The sequence below is a fragment of the Chiroxiphia lanceolata genome, assembly GCF_009829145.1.
Source record: "Chiroxiphia lanceolata isolate bChiLan1 chromosome W unlocalized genomic scaffold, bChiLan1.pri scaffold_112_arrow_ctg1, whole genome shotgun sequence".
In the NCBI taxonomy this organism is placed as follows: domain Eukaryota; kingdom Metazoa; phylum Chordata; class Aves; order Passeriformes; family Pipridae; genus Chiroxiphia; species Chiroxiphia lanceolata.
Window position 1 is genome coordinate 1 of NW_022476497.1, and position 22,458 is coordinate 22,458.

General features: G+C 56.9%; 1 protein-coding gene and 1 long non-coding RNA gene across 3 annotated transcripts; one reads left to right on the forward strand and one right to left on the reverse strand.

Annotated features, from left to right (window-relative positions):
* The first annotated feature begins 203 nt into the window (after window positions 1-203).
* Window positions 204-1,314, forward strand: LOC116781293. The gene is made up of 4 exons (XR_004354848.1): window positions 204-305; window positions 606-665; window positions 753-953; window positions 1,221-1,314. It is a non-coding gene; the product is annotated as an uncharacterized LOC116781293 (long non-coding RNA).
* Window positions 1,315-9,108: 7,794 nt separating this feature from the next.
* On the reverse strand, window positions 9,109-13,303 carry LOC116781294 (zinc finger protein 239-like). 2 transcript variants are annotated; one of them, XM_032676996.1, is made up of 4 exons: window positions 13,176-13,303; window positions 12,854-13,046; window positions 10,399-10,477; window positions 9,109-10,210 (listed from the first exon to the last, which is right to left on the reverse strand). In XM_032676996.1, the coding sequence occupies exons 3-4, from the start codon at window positions 10,448-10,450 to the stop codon at window positions 9,540-9,542; spliced, it is 723 nt and encodes a 240-aa protein (XP_032532887.1). In that variant the 5' UTR covers window positions 10,451-10,477; window positions 12,854-13,046; window positions 13,176-13,303; the 3' UTR covers window positions 9,109-9,539. The 2 variants fall into 2 exon arrangements, with proteins under 2 accessions (XP_032532887.1, XP_032532886.1); XM_032676995.1 differs by lacking the exons at window positions 12,854-13,046; window positions 13,176-13,303 and having other exon boundaries at window positions 10,399-11,024.
* Between the last annotated feature and the right edge of the window lie 9,155 nt (window positions 13,304-22,458).

Below are 22,458 nucleotides of genomic sequence, written 5' to 3' on the forward strand. Positions count from 1 at the left end.
GGCCCAGAGCCCAGAGGCTGGAGCTGCAGCCCAGTGTGTGCCCTCCAAGAACAGAGCCCCAAGGGCTCCTCTGCAGGCCCCTCTCCCTTCCCTGCAGCCAGCGGGACAGAGGGCTCTGGGCAACACTGAGTGCTGGCAGGAGGGACTGCTGCAGCCAGCGGGGGGGCTCTGTGACATGCCCGTGTCCTTGTGCTCTCTGCAGCTGGGGAAGGACAGGAGCAGGGCTGAAGAGTACCTGCGTCAGGGCCTGAGCTACCTCAAGGACCCTGAGCCCAGTGTGCGAGAGGCGGCCATCAGGTTCATCGGTGAGCCCCAGCCCCCGGGGTCCCTCTTTGGGCAAGCTGGCCCCCGTCCCCGCTCCTGCAGCCACAGCCAGGCCCAGCCCTGGGGCTGCTTGAGCCCCGGCTGCCGCAGGCTGGGCCTGGGCCTCCCTCTGCCACCCCTGCCCACACGGCTGGGCTTGGTGGGCACTGGGCTGAGTTCCACCCCCCTGAGCTCCTGGTGCTTCCTGGGCTCATCCCTGCTGAGGGGGAGGAGGGCAGGGCCAGGGGCCGTGCTGCTGGGAGCCCGCTGGGGAGCAGGGGCTGATGGAGCTTTGTGCCTAGGGGTGGCCACGCGGCACCTGAGGAACCGAAACAAAGAGCAACTGGATGAGATCTGCAGTGGTGAGTGGGGAACATGGGCTGGAGGGGACGTCTGGGGGTCTCTGCAGACACAGGGCTTCATCTCGGCTCCGTTTCTTTTGCTCACAGCCCTTCAGCCCTTGAAGACAGACAGCAATGTAGTCGTCTCTTCCCTGGCAGAACAGACCATCGGCATCCTGGAGGCTTTAGGACCAACACCAAGCCCTCGATTCAGGCCAGAAGCACTGCTCTTCTGGCGCCGACGTTCACAGCCATGAGGACCTTCCAACATTCCCAGCCTCCCAGGAACTGTGTGAGACACCTGAGCTGGTGAGCAGGGTGGCATCAGGGACAGCCATGGTGGCATCCAGGGCTCTGGGGCTGTGGGTGAGGTGATGGCTTGGCGTGGGCTGGGAAGCAGGTGTTGGGGGGACTGCTGCCAAGTGCCTTGATGCCATGTTGGGGCCTGGTGGCTACCTGGGGAGCTTTCCAGGCATGGATCTTATCACAGAAAAGAAACTCTGTCCTTCATACAGGCAGGAGAACTGGAGCTCCTGGTGCCACACATGATGGAGCTCCTGTGTCTTGGCAGTGAAGACTCCTGGACAGAGGTTGTGATGGTCCCTAAAAACCTGATGTGACCAAACCTGAAGAAGACAAAGGCCAGCTCCTCCACTGAGGATCTGGTGGAGAACCTTCCACGCTTCCTCAGCATGGTAAGGCTGATGTGGGAGCGTGAGCCCTGAGATGGGCACTGGGCAGTGAGAGCTGCCCCGCAGCCCAACCCTGTCAGCAGCTCTGGCAGCAGGCTCTGCTCCCCTGGGCTCTGGTGGCTTGTGGGCCTTGCAGCCCAGTGCAACTTGTCCCTGCTCTGGAATCTGAGCCCAGGGCATCTCCCTCAGCCACCATCCCCCCCCCCCTTCACTGTGGGCAGGGGGCCACTGTTTCCAAAGCTCACCTTTCCTCCTTCCTCCCAGGAGAGCAGAGACATGCAGTATTTCTCCATCTGTCTCTTCAGAGACCACCTGGGCTCAGCAGTGCTGAGGAAGCAGAAGCAGTTGAAGACGCCTCTGCCAAGTTGTCGTGGTTTGACTGACTCTGTCTCCCTGGAGCTGGAAAATGGGCACCTGAGGAACCGAAGCACAGAGCAACTGGATGAGATCTGCAGTGGTGAGAGGGGAACATGGGCTGGAGGGATGTCTGGAGTTTCATCTCGGCTCTGTTTTTTTCTCACAGCCCGTCAGCCCTTGAAGACAGACAGCAGAGAAGTCGTCTCTTGCCTGGCAGAACAGACCATCTGCATCCTGGCAGCTTTAGGACCAACACCAAGCCCTCGATTCAGGCCAGAAGCTCTTCAGGCACCGATGTCCACACCCATGAAGAGCTTCCAACATTCCCAGGCTCCCAGGCACTGTGTGAGACACCTGAGCTGGTGAGCAGGGTGGTGTCAGGGACAGCCATGGTGGCATCCAGGGCTCTGGGGCTGTGGGTGAGGTGATGGCTTGGTGTGGGCTGGGAGGCAGGTGTTGGGGGGACTGCTGCCAACTGCCTTGATGCCATGTTGGGGCCCGGTGGCTGCCTGGGGAGCTTTCCAGGCATGGATCTTATCACAAAACAGAAACTCTGTCCTTCATACAGGCAGGAAAACTGGAATCCTGATGCCTTCAAATCCTCAGAAAAATCCACAATTCAAACTACAAGCACTGCTCTTCTGTCACCACTGAGCCAGTTGTAGGTGGCTGTGATTTAATAAAGCAGCAACAATGGGCCCAAACCCATGGTGTCCTTCAGATGCGCCACGTCCTGAACAGACTGAGTCCTGCTCGTCCTGTCCTGCTGCCTGCAGGACAACTTCCCCCTCGGCACACCCCCAGCCCCAGCCTTGTTTGGGAAGCTGAGCTCTGGCTGAGGCTTTCCCCAGGAGAAGCCTCCTTTGTCTCTCCTCAGGGCAGTCCCCCCAGCACCCAGCCAGGATAGGGCACAGAATGAGTGGCCCCAGCTCTGCCTCCCCAGGGGTGTCCAGGCATCCCACGAGGTGTCTACTGTTGCTGCATCACCACCTCCCCTCACCAGAATGGATTTGGAAGGCTTTCCAAGCAGAGGGAGGCAGAGGGGACCAGAGGGAAACCTCAGGGCTCCCAGAGGGACTAGAGGACAAACAGGGAGTCTGGGTCACCGCCCCCATGGCAGAGGATGGGCCTCCACTGTCCCTCTCTTGCACTGGTAACATGTTTCCATCTGTTCTGCCCTGGGGGAAAAGAAGTATCCTTTGACTTGGAAGAGCTGATGAGCATCATCTTGTGATGCCCTGGGAGGGGATTAGTTTTGATGGAATCACCTACAGGAAAGTTTGGAGACCTCCCTCAGTGTGCCCTGTGCCGGTGCTGAGCACATGGAGGGAAACACATCAAGAGTCAGACGGCCCTGCCCAGAAGAACTGACTGCCTGAAAGAAGTTCTTGCATTTTGTCTTTTTTAAAACCCAGTTTCTTCCTCAATATTGCCTCTGGCATGAGTGGCTGAGAAGGGATAAAACAGGAAAGAAACCTACAAAATATGCTCCAAATACAATGGATTTTCTAGTCTCATGGCTGAAAAATGCAGTCTCTGGGATAGTTTCCAAATTAGGAAAGAGACTGCTTCTTCCACTCTACCATGTATCTCATCTGTCATGAAGTTTCTCTGCCTACAGATGCTTTAAGGATTATTGGATGTCATACTAAGCGTGCCCACAGTTATCTACTGATGGCCTTGCCTTTCAGAGAGGGCACTGCCGTGGGGGAAAGCACGAGAAACTCTGTCCTTGGGAAAACAGAGGCTTTGCTTTGTCAGCCTCTTGAATCTGGGTCTTGCTCAGGGCAATCAGTGCAAGTTTCAGAGAACAGCACTTCTTATTTATCCAATCAATCACATAAATCCCGAGCTGTCAGAGGCTTGCTCTACTTCCTGCCCTAAATGTCTGTCCTCCTTAGCAGGTGGACTGGCACAAGCTGGTTCTCTAAAAGATCCTCTTCCAATCTTTTGGCAGTTTCCATAGATGCCAAACAAGCATCCTTGTGGGAAAGGGAAGAAAGGTGCAACAAGAAAAGGAAATAATGAGAGAATAGCTGGGCTAAACTGGGCTCATTGAAGTAGTACTTGATAGACACTTCCCCTGTATGTACCAAGGGGTAAAAAATAGGTCTGTCTCATTTCCCTATTTACAAACCCCTAAAGGAAGAAAGTTGCCTGCTCATCTTCCTGGAAGGAAGAGGGGAAGGCAAAAACAACAGTGAAAACCAGGCAAATTAATGTTTTTTAAAACCTCAGGGAAAAGAATCCCCAAAGATGTCTTTACAGTCAGTCAGCTTCCCAGCCCGGGAACTTCACAGCAGTTTTTCTCTGCTGCCACCTCAGGATCTACGGGAAGTTCAAGCAGTGGCACATCAACCTACAGGAGAAGCCAATAGGAAGAGAGGCTTGAAACTTTCTGAACTGCTTCAACCTAGTTCCAGTCTCTCTGCTTATCCCTACAGATGCCTTCCCGAGCAGAGGGAGCATTTCCCAACCATGGCACTCTCACTGCCAGACCCTTCTCCAGCTTCCCTGGAGATCCTCATTGCCTTGCTCTCCCCATGGAGATGTACCCTCAAGTGGTCAACCCCATCCCAGTCTTTGTGAACTCTTCTGAAGTTTGACAGTTCTGCCTTCCTACTGTTGCCTTGCATTTGCTGAGGCAGTTGGACTAGATGACCTCTCCATCCAAAAGGATCCAACGATCCTGGGAGGATGCACTGAGCCAAGGCAACCTAGAAAGCTGCAGAGTTAGGAAAGAAAGAACAGCTCCCCTTCAGGGAGACTTACCACCTCCACTAATGTGTGTTGTTTGGCATTTGTTGCTGGGTAAAAGACTGCAGTCTTTTTGGTCAACAGATTCAATCCAGTGCTGCATTGTACAGCTTTTGCTAACAGCTTTTTTCCTGGGGAGGGCCTAGTCTTTTACTCTTTTACAAAAAACAGCACTCACACCCAATGTTGTGCCTCCAACACTGCTTTATTTTTTTGAAACAGTGTTTCTACTAATAAAGATGTGTGGGCTTTGGGGTTTTGGGGTCAATGTAGCATAATTTTCTTCATCGTTGGGGCCTGTTGCTAGGGTTCCAATATATTGTTTGTACTGAGTATCTCTCCAGGTGTCTCTTTATAGATTTATACCCAAAATGGCTCTTTTCCAATAGTTTTTATTCCAAAATGCTTTCAAATCATGGCATGTGTATGTGTTCTCTCATATAAAAATCACCCATAAGGAATCCCTATACATGTGTCATTTGATGGGGTCACTTCTCTGTGTTAAGTTCCCTGGAATACACCCTCCTCAAAATATGACAGCTGATCCATTTGGAAACTCACCAAAGGACAGGTGAGCTTCGTTTCTACTTTCCTTCATTATCTCCTAAGATTTGATATTCAGGGGCTGAAACATGAGAGTCTCTCCTTCTGTCCTGATCTGTCTCCTCTAAGCCCTCCTTTTCCTGTTCACGTGGCTTCCACTGCCTTGTTAGCTTGTCATCCCCCCGCTTTACACCCCCAAATAACACGTTTTTCTTCTCCCCCTGTGAGCCATCACTACTTTTCTCTCAACCATCTTCCATCTAAGAAAGCAGCTCTCTTCCCTGCCAGTGCTGCTGCTTGGAGAGGCAGAAACACTGTGCTGTGCGGTGTATTGAGGCACGGACTCAGGGGGTGAAGCCGAGACAAGTTTATTGGAATCACAACCCTCCTTTTATAACCCAACACCAACAGATAACCATACCTTATAAGGTAAAACCTGTGACTGCAGCATTTGACTGGCTGCCAGCTGTCATGGCAGTTGAAACAGGAGTTGAAACGGCAGTTTTAGGAGTTGCAGCTCACCCCTGTAATGAGCTGCTCCATTCTTTACAAAGCTACGTTTTTTTTCTAGGCCCTATTTCCCACAGTGCTGCCCTTTGCATGTTGATAAACAAAGCAGTTGGCTTTTTCCCCCAGGGACTGAAAGTGTCACCTCCCCCAGACTGGGGCCTGGAATTCCAACCACATTCCTGACCTTGGGTTTCACAGTTACCCATCAGTTTGCGGGAGGGGAAAAGAAAAAAGGTGAAGAGATTACAGCAGCAAGTAATCTGGGGCTAAGTGTACCTTCATTTTCTCAAGCTGTTCTGGAGAAATAAATAAAAGCAATACTACAGAGGGGAAAAAAGCTCAAGCCAGGTATCAGTTTACTGAATTTGATCAGGGAATACAGAATAGGAACATGCCTGCAAACACACATCTGCACTAACTTCTCAAACTGTACAGTGCAAAATCTGACCACAAGGAGTCTGTACAAAACAGTGGGAATGGAATCAGAGAGGGGAAGGAAAAAATCGTCAGCAGTGCCTGTCCCAGTCCAGGGGCATTACTGAGCAGCACCTACATTTCCATGGCTCTCTGGGCAGGTCATTTTTCACGTGTGCCAAACAGCACATCTTGAAGCTTCTTCCCACTGAAATACTATAGACATTTCAGGGCATCTGAACAAACAGATTCTTAAAGCACAACGACCTCAAGGCAAGGGAAGAAGTGTGATTCAGTGGCACGTGGTAGAAGCTGCCCAGGGCATTGTGTCAAATGGGTATTTACCCAAAGGAGCAACAAGCTCAAGCCATCAGGGAAAGAGCCAGATGATGAAAGGGTGTTAGCTGCTGAGAATTTCTTTGGGAAGAAGTAGACTGTTAACCTGAAATAGAAATTTGCAATATACCATGGAACCTTATTCCAAGTCCAGCTGGAAAATACCTTCTTGTTAAGAGTGTGAAATAAGTACTAAAGTGTCATCAACTATGTGATTTTCTCTTTATTCCCAATCACTGATTAAAGAAACATAACTCAGGTGTGATCTCACTCTGTGCTCCAGTGACATTAACATTAGAACAATATTGTCACTGTCTACTGGTCTCTTGTGCTCCTCACAGGAAGGCACTTGGTGCACCCCTGGATATCCTGCTAATGAGGTAAAAAACTAACCCTTCTAAAGTTCCAGATTTCCCTCACCTGTTTGGACACAGTTGGACAAACTGGACCAACTTATTACTTGAAAGGCACCTGCTGGATTTAGCATTAATTACTCCTTGTTTTGATCTTAGAGGAAAACAGCTCACACAACACAATCTCTGTGGACCCAACAGAGAAAACATCCCCAGGGTCTTGTTAGAGCACAAAGCTGCAAACAGGGATGACAGGTCAGAGAATCACAGAATCATCAAGGTTGGAAGAGACCTTCCAGATCTTCTAGTCCAACTGTCAACCCAGCACCACCAGAATCACCCCTAAACCCCATCCCAAAGCTCTACATCCAGATGCCACCTGAATGCTTCCAGAGACTCCACCACCTCCCTGGGCTACTTGTTCCAATGCCTGAGCACTCTCTCAGTGGAAAAAGGGGTTTTGAATATCTAATCTGAACCTTGCCTGATGCAATTTAAGGCTGTTTCCTCTCTTCCTGTCACTAAAGGCTTTGCAGAAGAGACCGACTCCCACCCCACTAAAACCTCCTTTCAGGTCATTGCAGAGAGCAATGAGGTCCCCCCTGAGCCTCCCCTTCTCCAGACTCAACCAGCCCAGTTCCCTCAGCCATCCCTCAGCAGACATGTTTTCCAGAGCCTTCCCCAGCTCCGTTCCCTTCTCTGGACACGCTCCAGCCCCTCCAGGGCCTTTTGGCACTGAGGGGTCAGAACTGGACACAGCACTCCAGGTGGGGCCTCAGCAGTGCCCAGCACAGAGGGGCAATCAGTTCTCTGCTCCTGCTGGCCACACTCTTCTCCACAAAGGCCACGATGCCCTTGGCCTTCTTGCCCCCCTGGGCACACTCTGCCTCATATTCAGCCGCTGTTAAGCAGCACTTCCAAGTCCCTGCTCAGCAGCTCTCCAGCCCCTCTGCCCCCAGCCTGGAGCGTTCCAGGGGTTGTTGGGACCCAAATGCAGGCCCTGACACTTGGCCTTATTGATCCAGCCTGTCCAGATCCCAGAGTATGTTCCAGCAAGGACATGGTGGAACCTCATGGAATCAAGGACCATTGTGACACTGTAGGGCCTTCTGGAGCCAAAGGAGCCCTGGGACACTGGGCAATCTCATGGAATCAAGGCAGCACTGTCACCCTGGGAAAACTCCTGGAATTCAGGGCCCATTGTGACACTGCAGGTCCCCATGGAACAAAAGGAACTCTGAGACGCTGCAGAAACTCATGGAACCAAGGGACCATTGGGACATTGAGGGGGTTGATGGAATCAGGAGGCCATTGGGACAACAGAGAGCTTCATGAAATCAAAGGAATTCTGGGACACTGTCAAACCTCCTGCAACCAAGGGTTCCTGCTGACATGTGTGTCCTCCTGGAACCAGGGGAGCCCAGAGATATTTCTGAACCTCCCAGAATCCAGGGGCCATTTTGACCCTGCAGAACCTCCTGGATTCCAGTGGTCCTTGTGAAACTGCAGGCTCTCCTGGAACCCAAGGATTCCTGGAATGCTGCAGAGCTCACGGAACCAAGGGGCCACTGTCCCACTGCAGCTGCTTCTGAAGCACAAGGGACCCTGGGACAATGGGAAATCTCCGAGAATCCAAAGGGCATTTTGAGACTGCAGGGCCTCATGGAACTTAAGGAACCTTTGGAGACTGTGGAAGCTCATGGAATCAAGGGGCCATTGGGACAGGTGGGGCCTCCTGGACACAAAGGAACCCTGAGAATTTTTGTGGGAACAAGTAAAGGCAGCAGCAGCTGCATTCAGTTAATCAGGATCCAAAAGGAGTGTTTTGGCCTTGACTGGTGTTTTCCATCCAGAGAGTGCTGTTTGCCAAAGTGGAAACCACTTGGAACGCTCTGCATGGTAGCCTGTGTTTTTCTCTGGTGGTTGAACACAGCCAGCACATGAGGGGAGGGGAACGTGTGGGATCAGGGCCCTGCTTTGGGGCCATGCTGGGAATTTCAGTGGACTAAAAGACAAAGCCCAGATGCTGTTTCCAAAGGAACCCCAATGAAAGGGGGACGCTGGAAAGATGGGTGGACAAGTCCTGAAATGGAACTCTGTGTGTGCAGCCTCATTTTCTCCTTCAGTGCCCACAGGAGACGGGGCAAAAAGTGGGGGTTGGGATCCCAAAACTGTTCGGTAGGAAATTGGGGATTGAGGGGATAATGGAAAAGTGGGAAGAACAGGGAGAAGTCTGGAAAAGGGGGGATGGTTTTGAAGGTCCGACAGTCCAATGAGGACTTTGGGCACAGGGGGGCTGGGAACAAGGGTGGGGGGCTTGAGCTCCCAATTTACTGTGGGGTAGTGGATCCAATCTCAGCCTTGGGTTATGCCAACAGCTTCAATTTAGAGAAATTACAGAGGTGTGACTGAAAAACTTCTGTCCTCTAGATTTTAATAATGGCAAAACAGATCTATTGATAGAAATGAGTTATTTAGGGTTACAAATGATCAGACAAAAGATCTTCATCACAATTATTTACTGCACAATAGAAACACTAAAACTACCAGGAGTACAGGATAAGATAGGACAGGGTTCTACACTAAAGCAATTGTTGAAGCCATTCTACTCAAGCTGGCACAAAAGCAATAATTCTTTAAATTAGAGATGATGGAACTCCCCCAGACAAACGCTGGTGGGGAGATCTCTGCTCTCAATTTCCACCACTGACCTTGGGGGCGTCCCCAGCCAAGGCAGGAATCTCCACAAACCCTCCAAGAAGGCTTCTGTTGGAAGAAGCTGCCCCTGGGAAAGGGGACTGGCCCTTTGTGGTCGAAAGGGATGGACTGACAGTCACTGGACTCCAGGGGTTGCCTCATCATCAGGGGCTTCATTCTGGGTGGAAGCAGCGGCCGAAGCTCTTCCTGCAATCGGGGCACTGGTAGGGCTTCCCTTACCGGTGGGTCCATTGGTGTTTGGTCAAGGTAGAGCTGTGGGGGAAGCTCTTCCCACACTCCCCACACTTGTAGGGCCTCTCCCCAGTGTGGATGCGCCGGTGGGTGACGAGGTGGGAGTTCCGGTTGAAGCCCTTCCCGCAGTCGGTGCAGCGGAAGGGCCTCTCATCCGTGTGCGTCCGCTGGTGCTGGAGGAGACTGGAGCTGGTCTGAAACCTCTTCCCACATTCCAAGCACTTGTAGGGCCGTTCTCCAGTGTGGATGCGCTGGTGGATGTGGAGGGTGGAGCTCTGGTTGAAGCTCTTCCCACATTCCCTACATGTGTAGGGCCGTTCCCCAGTGTGGATGTGCTGGTGGGTGAGGAGGTTGAAGCTCTTCCTGAAGTTCTTCCCACATTCCAAGCACCTGAAGGGCTTCTCCCTGCTTGGAGGCTGCTCAGGGACCACCAGCTCAGAGCTCCCCCTCAAGCTCCAGCCGCCTTCCCGGCACAGGCTGGCTCTTTCCTCCTCAGAGCACCCTGGGATGGCTTTGGAGTCCCTCCTGTGGGGGGATCTCCGGCCCTTTTCCTCCCCGCTGCCTTCCTGCACCGTGGAGCCCTTCAAAACGGCCTCTCCCACCAGGGTCTCACGGGGGGATTTGTCCTCCGGGCTCTCCGTCCTCAGCTCGGGGCCTGGGGCAGGAAGCAAGAAGGACAGGGAGGGGATTTGCCTCCGGCCCACAGGGAAGGCCAAGGACATCCCCCCAACTCCGGCCCCGGCAGGACGGCGGCGGCAGCGGGGTTGTCCTGCAGCCGGGGCCATGCTCGGCTGACAGAGCCAGCACAACACCCGCCCAAAGGGCCACTGACTTCCTCCTCACCTGCCTGGGGGGCCCAAGGCATCTTCCTCTTCCTCGCAGCCTCCTCCTCCATCCGCCCAAGCTTTGAGAAGGACAAATCCTGATGGGGGAGGGGAAAACAAGGGCTGAGTGCGTTGGCTTGGGGGTTCCTCCTGCCCAAGTCCATCTCTAGAGCTCATTGAGCATCCTGTGACCAGAAAAACCTCCAAAACACCAAGATTCAGCCCAGAAAAACCCAAACCTCTGAGATTCAGGTAAAAACCCTCTCAAAAATAGCAAGAAGACCCTCGCCCACCCAAACTGCAAAAAGTTGAGATTCAGCTAAAAAACTACTCCAAAATATGAAGGTTAAGCCAAAGAAATTCTCCCAGGAGTTACCCCTCTCTGGTCTGTCCCCTCTGGGGTTGGGAATAGCTTCCCTTTCTTAGATGCTGGGGGTCCCACTCAGGGATACTGAGAGTGTTGGGGGTCCCAAGGGTCCCTTCTCCTCTGACTCTCCCCTTCGGGATGCCGACTTCCCAGACATTCCCCCTCTCCAGGTTCTCCACTTTGTTGTCCCAGGGATCCCAGGGGTCCCCACTGTCAGGGCTTCCCCTTCTCTATGCTCCCCCTCCAGGCTGCCGGGGGTCCCCCAGTTCCAGCATTGCCCCGCTCTGCCCTCCACTCTCAGCAGCTCCCGAACTCCACACCCACCCCTGGCACTCCCGGGGGCCCCAAACCCGCTGTGTCCCCCCCGCCGGCACCGGGCTGACAATGGAGCCGGTGGGGCCTGACCCAGCAACACCAACCCCCACCACGGGGGGGGAACCACATCCCCCCGCCCACCGCTGGGGCTCTGCCACCAACACAGCCCAGCACCCCCAAAAACACCTCCTGCCCACCTCCAGCAGTCCCAAAGGGCACAGCCCTGCACAAGGGCCAGCTGTGCCCAAGGAAACCAAACAGCCCCACAGACAGGGGGACACCAGAGGCTTCCCCAGGGCAACGAGAGCAGGGAGCGGATCGGGCCCCCTGACACGTGGGCGGGCTCTGGGTTCAGCCTGACCAGGGGCAATTTGGCACCAACAGCACGGCCCCGAATGCTGGCTCGGCACAGGGGGCCCGAGCTCCCCCCTCTACAGGCTCTTGGGGCTGTCGCAGCTCCCCCCTCTCTCCAGCCTCCCCCACTTTCCAGGGATCAAGGCATAGGGACACCGATGCTCCCCCATGGAAACCCCACTCCCGCTCTGCCCCCTCCCCTTAGCCTTCCTCTCCCACCCCTTTCCCATCAGCTCCCCAAACCCCGGCTCCCCCCAGCTCCCTTTAGGGGTGACCCACCACCCCTCAACCTCCCTTTGGGGGTCCCACCCGCTCTTTTCGCTTCTCTCGCCTCTTTCCCATCGTGGTCGCTCCGCTCACCCGACAGCAGCAGGAAGGGCAGGGACAGGGGCAGAGCAGCAACAGCAACAGCAGGAGAACAATGGCCCCCCCATCCCACGGGTGCCCGGGAAGGGGGAACTCATCCCAAATATCCTGGGAGGAGCACAGGGGGGTCGGGACATACTCAGGATGCCAGTACAGATTTCCCTGCAAAGTCTGCAGTGAGTCAAGCTCTGCAGAGGAGACTGTGCCCCATGCATGGGATTGCAGAGGCTCCCAAAGGTCCCCAGCATCAATCAGCAACCAGGAATAGACACAAAAGGTCCCCCTGAAGATTTCTGGGGGAGTGTCCTGTAGGGAGGGGACAGTGTCACCCCACCAGGGCAGGGCTGGCAAGTGGGAGGCTGCTCCAGGGGTCTGCAAGAGGCCTCGTGCTCTGCTCGGCCCCACCACTGACTGGTACCAACACCAGGCTGGTTGCCCCCAGCACTGGGCAGCGCTGCTGCCACAGGCTGTGCCCTCACCGTGGCCCTGCAATGGCCCTGCCTGTCCCTCACCCCTGGCCCTGCCCGTGGCCCTGTCCCTTGGCTCTCTCTCTGCCAGCTCAGTGTGGGGCACACGGGCTGGGGGTCCCTCCCAAGCCCCCCGGGCAGCCGGCGTTGGCTGGGGGGATGTGAGGGCTGGGCCTGCTCAGCACAGCCCCGGCCTCGTGCCCAGCACCTCTTTCCTGACCCACACAAGACCTTCCCGGCCCCCCCAGGGCTCCCCTGCTGCTGCCTCTGCTCCTGGCCCTGCCTTTGCTGCTCCCTTGGCTGGGGCAGCGGCTGCAGGGGGGGGATGGCAGCAACTTCAGCTCCACGGCACTTCCTGGGGGGAGCTCAGCCCAGGGGGGACGGGCAGGGACCTGATGGGGATGGACAGGGGCCCAGCAGGGACAGCCAGGGCCTGCAGGGGAAGGCACAGGGACAACCTGGCCCCCCACACTGAGACCGCTGTCTCTGCTCCTCCTTGCAGGCTCCGTGGCCAGGCACAGTTTGTGTTCCTGAGTGCCCACCATCTCAGCACTTGCAGCCGCTCAAATCAGCGCCCGCAGCTCTGCAGCAAAGCCCCAGCTCACCTGGCACACAGGGGATGGACACAGCACCTTCTCGGGGATGGGCACCTTTGCCTCTTCCCCACCACGGGGCTCTCCTTCCTCAGCAGCACCTCTGCCTTGCACTTATTCTCAGCCTCACCTCAGGGACAGCTCTGGGCTCACCTCCACACCACTTCTCAGCCTCACCTCAGGGCCTGGGCTCAAGGACAGGAACCTGCAGGGAGGGGACATCATGTGCAAGCCGAGGGCTGCCTGCTTGCACTAGTCTCTGGGTTTCTTTCTCCTTCTACAACCATCCCACAGCTTAGCCTGCTTTTCTAACACCACACATTTACAGACTGACCTTGGAGATAGATATGGACAGACATCTCTGTCACCCTGGGGATAGAGCCTCAAGCATGTGCTGCCACAGGAATGGGAATCAGAGAATCACAGAATCAGCCACGTTGGAAAAGACCTCTGAGATCATCAAGTCCAACCCTGGATCCAACCCCGCCGTGCTTCCCACACCATGGCACTGAGGCCACATCCACTCTCACCTTCAACACCTCCAGGGACGCTGACTCCACCCCCTCCCTGCCCAGCCCATTCCAAGGCCTCATTACTCTCTCCCCAAAAAATTCCTTCCTAATATCCAACCTAAACCTCCCCTGGCACAGCTCAAGACCCAGCCCTCTTGTCCTACTGCTGCTTCCTGGTAGAACAGCCCCACCCCCACCTGGCTCCAACCTCCTGGCAGGGACTTGCAGACAGTCAGGAGGTCTCCCCTGAGCCTCCTCTTCTCCAGCCTCAACACCCCCAGCTCCCTCAGCCTCTCCTCACACTTGTGCTCCACTCCCTTCCCCAGCCTCGCTGCTCTTCTCTGCACCTGCTCCAGCCCCTCCAGGGCCTTCCTCAACTCAGGGGCCAGAGCTGGACACAGCACTCCAGGGGTGGCCTCACCAGCGCTCACTCCAGCCCAATAATCACTTCCCTGCTCCTGCTGACACACTCTTCCTCACACAGGTCCCTCTGCAGAGCCCTCCTGCCTTCCAGCACATCAACACACCCCCAGCTTGGTGTCACCTGCACATTTGCTGATGAAATGCCTGGTTCTGCAGCAGCTGCAGATGCTCAAGGGGCAGCAGGAGCAAGTCAGGGACCTGAAGGGCCCTGGGGGGCTTTGGGGTCTGTGAGAGTCCTGGAGGAGCTGGGGAAGGGTTTTGGGGTACAAACCAGGACAGATCAGGACAGACCAGTACCCCCTCCCTGCTCCCCAGATCTGTCCTGGAGCTGGGCCACATTATCCTAGGACACCTGAGACCCCCCAGTGCCCTCCCAGTACAGCCCAGTGCCCCCAGTACAGCCCACTCTGTTCCTGTCCCAGGGTGCCGGGTGATCCCTCTTTGGGGGGGGTTGGAATGGATTTGAGGGGGGGCAGGGGGAGATTTGAAGGGATCTGGGGAGTTTGGGTGGGGATTTGGGGGTTTTGGGTGTATTAAAAGAGTTCTTGGCGGCATTGGGGGGTCAAAGGGATCTGTGGGGGGAGGGGATTAAAGGGAAAAAGGGGGTTAGGGGACATTTGGGAAGGGTTAATGGCACCTGGGGGGGGAGAGAAGGGGCTGCAATATGAGCAGGTGAATCCTGAGATCCACCTTGGTGTACCCAAGGTCCTCTTGGTGTCCCTAATTCCCCCCTTGACACCCAAAGACCCCCCTGGTGTCTCCAGCATCCCCAGGGTCTCTCCATGGCCATTATCCCCCCTTGACACCCCCAATTCCACTGTCCACAACCCCCCCACACTTTCCCCATTTTCCCCAAACCCCATCCCTGATGTCCCCAACCCTCCATCTCACCCCAGGAGACCCCCTTGGACCCTCTGACCCCAAAAACGCCCCCCTCCCCCCCGCCACTCACAGAAAGGGCAAGGGCATCTGGGGACACACTGGGGACAGTCAGGGGGCTTTGGAGGGCACTGGGTGATTACTGGGGGATACTGGGACACACTGGAGGGAACCAGGGGGCACTGGGAGGAACTGGGGGGTTACTGAGGGACACTGAGAGGGACTGGAGGTGAACTGGGGCACACTGGGGGGCACTGGCAGAGAACTGGGGAGTTACTGGGGGTTACCAGGACACACGGGGGGACACTGGGAGGTTACTGAGCCATACTGGGGGTTACTGGGTGCTCACGGTAGGATCACTGGGCCATACAGGGGGGCAGTGGAAGGTCACTAGGTGGTCACTGAGAGGGTTACTGGGCCATACTGAGGGTCACTGGGATGTCATTGGGATATACTGGGGGCACTGGGATCCCCTTACCCAGATGTGGTACATCTCCCCCCCTGGATTTTGGGGGGCATCCCTAGCACCTCTCCCCTAGGGGCTGTGGGACCCCTTGAACCCACTGCTGGGCTTTAGGGGATCCCCCACAATCCCCTCAAAACCCCTGAAATCTCCTCAGAAATCCACCCCTCGAGCCACTGAAACCTCCTCAAGGTCCTCCCAAATCCCCTCAGAGACCTCATCCCTCCCCAGTACCCCCTAAACCCTCTCAGTGACCCGCAAAACACACCTGGGACACCTCGAGCCCATTCAGGGACCCCCAAGTCCTCCTCAGAGACCCTCAAAACTGCCTGGGACCCCTTAAAACCCCTAGAGACCCCCAAACTGCTCAAATGGTCCCCGCAAAGCCTCCTAGGACCCCCAAACCTCCTCAGAGATCCTCAAAAGCCCAGCTGGGGCCCCCCAAAACTGATCAGAAACCAAAGCGCCTCGGAGACCCCCAAACCCCTTCAGAAACCTTCAACCTCCTCCTGAGTTCCCTCAGGATACCGAACCCCCGGTAGGGGCCCCTCAAAACATCCCCGGGAACTCCCGAACTCCTCCGCTAAACTCTTCCGAGCCCTCCAACACACAGCCGCGCTCCCCGCAGCCCCCGAGGGGATCCCCAGACCCCGCTCTCGCCCCCCCCCGCCCGCACTCACAGCTCAATTCAGGCCCCGCCGCCATCACGGATTCCCGGCATCAACATGGCGCCCGCTCTGCGCGCGCACCGCCCGGACTGACCCGCCCCGCAGCCAATCAGCGCGCGGCCACGGCCCCCGCCCGCCCTCGGCCACGCCCCCACCCCCGCCGGGCGGGTCTCCAAAGGCGGGGGGCGGGCAGAGCGGGCGCCATGTTGGCCCGTGAGAGCGGCAGGGGAGGGGGTGGCGGTCGCTGCGCTCGCTGTGTGAGCTGGCGGGGTTTGGGTGAGAGCGGGGTCTGGGGATCCCCTCGGGGGCTGCGGGGAGCGCGGCTGTGGGTGGAAGGGCTGGAGGGCTCGTGGAGGCTTAGCGGAGGAGTTCGGGGGTTCCCGAGGAGGTTTCGAGGGGTCCCTGAAGGGACTCAGGGGGAAGGTTGAAGGTCCCTGAAGGGGTTTGGGGGTCTCTGAGAGGGTTTTGGTTTCTGAGGAGATTTGGGGGGGTGCCAGGTGGGCTTTGGGGGTCTGTGAGGAGGTTTGGGGTTCTTGGGGGGCTTTGCAGGGACCTTTTCGGCACTTTTGAGGTTTCTAGGGGGTTTAAGGGGTCCCAGACGGTTTTGAGGGTCCGAGAGGGGGATTGGGGAGTCCCTGAATGGGCTTGGGGGGTCTCAGGTGATTTTTGCGGGTCACTGAGAGGGTTTAGGGTGTGCTGGGGAGGGATGAGGTCTCTGAGGGGATTTGAGGAGACCTTCAGGAGGTATCGACGGGTCCAGGGGTGGATTTCGGAGGGTGTTTCAGAGGTTTTGAGAGGATTGTGGGGGGTCCCATAAAGCCCAGCAGTGGGGTGCAGGGTGTCCCCAGCCCTCAAGAGAAGGGGCCTTGGGGTGCCCCCCAAAATCTGGGGGGGAGATGTACCACATCTGGGTAAGGGGATCGCTTGACCCCAGTATATCCCAATGACCTCCAAATGACCCCCAGTATGGCCCAATAACCTGCCAGTGTCCCCCTGTGTGTCCTGGTAATCCCCCAGTAACTCCCCAGTTCTCTGCCAGTGCCCCCAGTGTGCCCCAGTTCACCTCCAGTCCCTCCCAGTGCCTTCCCAGCATCCCTCAGTTCCCCCCCATTCATTCCCAGTGCCCCCTGGTTCCCCCCAGTGTGTCCCAGTATCCCCCAGTGATCACCCAGTAGGCTTTGAGGGTCTGTGAGCAGGTTCAGGGGTCCTGGAGAGACTTTGCAGGGACCTTTTAGGCGGTTTTGTGGTCTCTAGAGAGTTTAAGGGATCCCAGAAGGTCTTAAGGGTCCCTGAGGGGGACTGGGGGTTCCCTAAATGGGCTCGGGGTGTCTCAGGTGGGTTTTGCGGGTCACTGAGAGGGTTTAGGGGGTGCTAGGGAGGGATGAGGTCTCTGAGGGGATTTGGGAGGACCTTGAGGAGGTTTCGATGGGTCCTGGGGTGGATTTCTGAGGAGATTTCAGAGGTTTTGAGGGGATTTTGGGGGATCCCCTAAAGCCCAGCAGTGGGTTCAGGGGGTCCCCCAGCCCCCAGGGGAGGGGTACTGGGGATGCTCCCCAAAATCGGAGGGGGGAGATATACTACATCTGGGTAAGGGGATCCCAGTACCCCCAGTATATCCCAATAACCTCCCAGTGACCCTTAGTATAGCCCAGTAACCCCCCAGTGACCACCCAATGTATCCCAGGGAGCACCCAGTTACCCCTAGTATGGCTCAGTAACCTCCCAGTGTTCCCCCTGTGTGTCCTGGTATCCCCCAGTAACTCCCCAGTTCTCTGCCAGTGCCCCCCAGTGTGCCCCAGTTCCCTCCCAGTGCCCCCCGGTTCCCCCCAGTGTGTCCCAGTATCCCCCAGTAATCCCCCAGTGCCCCCCAAAGCCCCCCAACTGTCCCCAGGGTGTCCCCAGATGCCCTTGGCCTTTCTGTGAGCATGGTTGGGAGGGGGAATGTTTTTGGTGTCAGAGGGTCCAGGGGAGGCTCCTGGGGTGAGATGGAGGGTTGGGGACATCAGGGTTGGGGTTTGGGGACAGTGGGGTGGGGTATGGGGACAGTGGAATTGGGGGGAATTATGGCCATGGAGAGGCCCTGGGGACATGGGAGACACCAGGGGGGTCTCAGAGTGTTAAGGGGGGAATTAGGGACACCAAGAAGGTCTTGGGAACCCCAGGGGGGTATCAGGACTCACCTGCTCTTGGTGCTGCCCCTCCTCTTTCCCCCTAGACATCATTAACCCCCCCAAATATCTCTCAACCCCCATTTTCCTTTTAATCTTCTTCCCCTGCAGATCCCTTTGACCTCCCAAGACCCCTTTTAACTCCCCTAAATGCACCCAAAGCACCCGAAACCCCCCCAAATTCCTATCCACCATCCCCCCTCCCAGATCCCCCCAAATCTCCCCCAGCCCCCCCTCAAATCCCTTCCAACCCCCCCAAAGAGGCATCACTCGGCACCCTGGGACAGGAGCACAGTGGGCTGTACTGGGGGCACTGGGCTGTACTGGGAGGGCACTGGGGGGGGGTCAAGTGTCCCACAAAAATGTGGCCCAGCTCTAAGAGAGCTCTGGGGAGCAGTGAGGAGGTACTGGTCTGTGCTGGTCTGTCCTGGTTTGTACCCCCAATCCCCAAAGCCCCTCCCCAGCTCCCCCAGGACCCTCCTGGACCCTCCCACACCCCAAAGCCCCCCAGGCCCCCCCAGGCCCCTGACTTGGTCCTGCTGCCCCTTGAGCATTTGCAGCTACTGCAGAACCAGGCATTTCATCAGCAAATGTGCAGGTGACACCAAGCTGGGGGTGTGTTGATGTGCTGGAAGGCAGGAGGGCTTTGGAGCACAAGTGGTGGGAGGAGAGGCTGAGGGAGCTGGGGGTGTTGAGGCTGGAGAAGAGGAGGCTCAGGGGAGACCTCCTGACTGTCTGCAAGTCCCTGCCAGGAGGCTGTAGCCAGGTGGGGATGGGGCTGTTCTGCCAGGAAGCAGCAGTAGGACAAGAGGGCTGGGTCTTGAGCTGTGCCAGGGGAGGTTTAGGTTGGATATTGGGAAGCAGTTTTTTGGGGAGAGAGTAATGAGGCCTTGGAATGGGCTGGGCAGGGAGGGGGTGGAGTCAGCGTCCCTGGAGGTGTTGAAGGTGAGAGTGCATGTGGCATCAGTGCCATGGTGTGGGAAGCACGGCGGGGTTGGATCCAGGGTTGGACTTGATGATCTCGGAGGTCTTTTCCAATGTGGCTGATTCTGTGATTCTCTGATTCCCATTCCTATGGCAGCACATGCTTGAGGCTCCATCCCCAGGGTGATAGAGATGTCTGTGCATATCTATCTCCAAGGTCAGTCTGTAAATGTGTGGTGTTAGAAAAGCAGGCTAAGTTGTGGGATGGTTGTAAAAGGAGAAAGAAGTCCAGAGGCCAGTGCAAGCAGGCAGCCCTCAGCTTGCACCTGATGTCCCCTCCCTGCAGGTTCCTGTCCTTGAGCCCAGGCCCTGAGGTGAGGCTGAGAAGTGGCGCGGAGGTGAGCCCAGAGCTGTCCCTGAGGTGAGGCTGAGAATAAGTGCAAGGCAGAGGTGCTGCTGAGGAAGGAGAGCCCCGTGGTGGGGAAGAGGCAAAGGTGCCCATCCCCAAGAAGGTGCTGTGTCCATCCCCTGTGTGCCAGGTGAGCTGGGGCTTTGCTGCAGAGCTGCGGGCGCTGATTTGAGCGGCTGCAAGTGCTGAGATGGTGGGCACCCAGGAACACAAACTGTGCCTGGCCACGGAGCCTGCAAGGAGGAGCAGAGACAGCGGTGGCAGTGTGGGGGTCCAGGTTGTCCCTGTGCCTTCCCCTGCAGGCCCTGGCTGTCCCTGCTGGGCCCCTGTCCATCCCCATCAGGTCCCTGCCCATCTCCCCGGGCTGAGCTCCCCCCAGGAAGTGCCGTGGAGCTGAAGCTGCTGCCATCCCCCCCCTGCAGCCGCTGCCCCAGCCAAGGGAGCAACAAAGGCAGGGCCAGGAGCAGAGGCAGCAGCAGGGGAGCCCTGGGGGGGCCGGGAAGCTCTTGTGTGAGGCAGGAAAGAGGCGCTGGGCACGAGGCCGGGGCTGTGCTGAGCAGGCCCAGCCCTCACATCCCCCCAGCCAACGCCGGCTGCCCGGGGGGCTTGGGAGGGACCCCCATCCTGTGTGCCCCACACTGAGCTGGCAGAGAGAGAGCCAAGGGACAGGGCCATGGGCAGGGCCAGGGGTGAGGGACAGGCAGGGCCATTGCAGGGCCACGGTGAGGGCACAGCCTGTGGCAGCAGAGCTGCCCAGGGCCGGGGGCAGCCGGGGGTGTTGGTACCAGCCAGTGCTGGGGCTGAGCAGAGCACGAGGCCTCTTGCAGAGCCCTGGAGCAGCCTCCCACTTGCCAGCCCTGCCCTGGTGTGGTGACACTGTCCCCTCCCTACAGGACACTCCCACAGAACTCTTTTGGGGGGCCCTTTTGTGTCTATTGCTGGTTGCTGATTCCTGCAGGGGACCTGAGGGAGCCTCTGCAATCCCATCTGTGGGGCACAATCTCCTCTGCAGAGGTTGACTCACTGCAGACTTTGCAGGGAAATCTGTGCTGGCAGCTGCATCCTGAGCCCGAGGGCAGTTTGTATCCCTGAGTGCTGGTCCATCCTGGGGACCCAAGGGATCCTCTGCCCTTCCATCCATGCAGCAGGAGTCACCCTCCTGCCCTTGACTCCCCACAGAGGAACAAGTACCATCTCTCTGTGTGGGAGAAGGCAGATGCTGCCCCTGGGCCATCAGAAGTGGTGCTGAAGCCTCTTTCAGCCCAGCCCCGGGTGCAGTTTTCTCATCCCCTCACCGAGTGCCCGCTCCCCCAGCCGGCACTGACCAACCAGGGCGTTTGGCACACTTGGTTTGGTGGTTTGGAGAAACAGCCCCGGACTGGCAGAGGGCCAGATAACCTCAAGGAACAGCCCTGGTGAGTTTTAAGTGACACTACATTTAATACAGCAACTCAATCAAGTGCTCATGAAGTGACCTCACTCTCCTCATCCTCCCAATTAAACACCTTTTTTTGGGTTGAATCTTTATATTTTGTGTATTTTTTCGCTTAAATTTAACTTTCTGTAGTTTGTGAGGAGGTTCATCTCGCTCTTTCTAAGAGGTTTTTTACGTGAATCATGTTGGTTTGGGATTTCTGGGCTGAATCTTGGTGTTTTGGAGGTTTTTATGGGCACAGGATGCCCCGTGAGTTCTAGGGATGGACTTGGGTAGGAGGAACCCCCAAACCAACGCGCTCAGCCCTTGTTTTCCCCCCCATCAGGATTTCCCCTTCCCAAAGCTTGGGCGGATGGAGGAGAAGGCTGCAAGAAGAGGAAGATGCCTTGGGCCCCCCAGGCAGGTGAGGAGGAAGTCAGTGTCCCTTTGGGCGGGTGTTGTACTGGCTCTGTCAGCCGAGCATGGCCCCGGCTGCAGGACAACCCCGCTGCCGCCGCCGTCCTGCCGGGGCCGGAGTTGGGGGGATGTCCTTGGCCTTCCCTGTGGGCCGGAGGCAAATCCCCTCCCTGTCCTTCTTGCTTCCTGCCCCAGGCCCCGAGCTGAGGACGGAGAGCCCGGAGGACAAATCCCCTCGTGAGACCCTGGTGGGAGAGGCCGTTTTGAAGGGCTCCCCGGCGCAGGAAGGCAGCGGGGAGGAAAAGGGCCGGAGATCCCCCCACAGGAGGGGCTCCAAAGCCATCCCAGGGTGCTCTGAGGAGGAAAGAGCCAGCCTGTGCCGGGAAGGCAGCCGGAGCTTGAGGGGGAGCTCTGAGCTGGTGATCCCTGAGCAGCCTCCCAGCAGGGAGAAGCCCTTCAGGTGCTTGGAATGTGGGAAGAGCTTCAGCGGGAGCATCACCCTCCTCACTCACCAGCACATCCACGCTGGGGAACGGCCCTACCTGTGTGGGGAATGCGGGAAGAGCTTCAATGACAGGTTCACTCTGATCCGACACCAGATGATCCACAGTGGGGAATGGCCCTACACATGTGGGGAATGTGGGAAGGGCTTCAACTGCAGCTCCAGCCTCCTCACCCACCAGCACATCCACACTGGGGGACGACGATATGAGTGTGTGGAATGTGGGAAGAGCTTCAACTGCAGATCCAACCTGATCCGACACAAGAACATCCACACTGGGGAACGGCCCTACAAGTGTGGGGAATGTGGGAAGAGGTTTCTGACCAGCTCAGATCTCCTCGTGCACCAGCGGACGCACACAGATGAGAGGCCCTTCCGCTGCACCGACTGTGGGAAGGGTTTCAACCGGAACGGCCGCCTCATCAGGCACCAGCGCATCCACACTGGGGAGAGGCCCTACAAGTGTGGGGAGTGTGGGAAGAGCTTCACCGAGAGCTCTACCTTGACCAAACACCAACGGACCTACCAGTAAGGGAAGCCCTACCAGTGCCCTGACTGTGGGAAGAGCTTCGACCGTAGGACTGACGCGCAAAAAAGGTTTCAAAAGGTCTTCAGGATTTTGAGTATCTGCACTCCAACATCAGTTTATTCTTTTGAATATGTGTAAGTTTAACCTCATTTTAGTCTGAAAGCCAAATTCACCACTACCCCGTTCCCTGATAACCGTGGGCTGATTCTGACAAGTGAGGCAGAAATTACCCACTGCCCAGCAAAAACCAGTGGGATCAGCCAGTGGTCCCTGCCCTGGCAAGCCCAGTTTCCCCAGTCTCATCTCAAA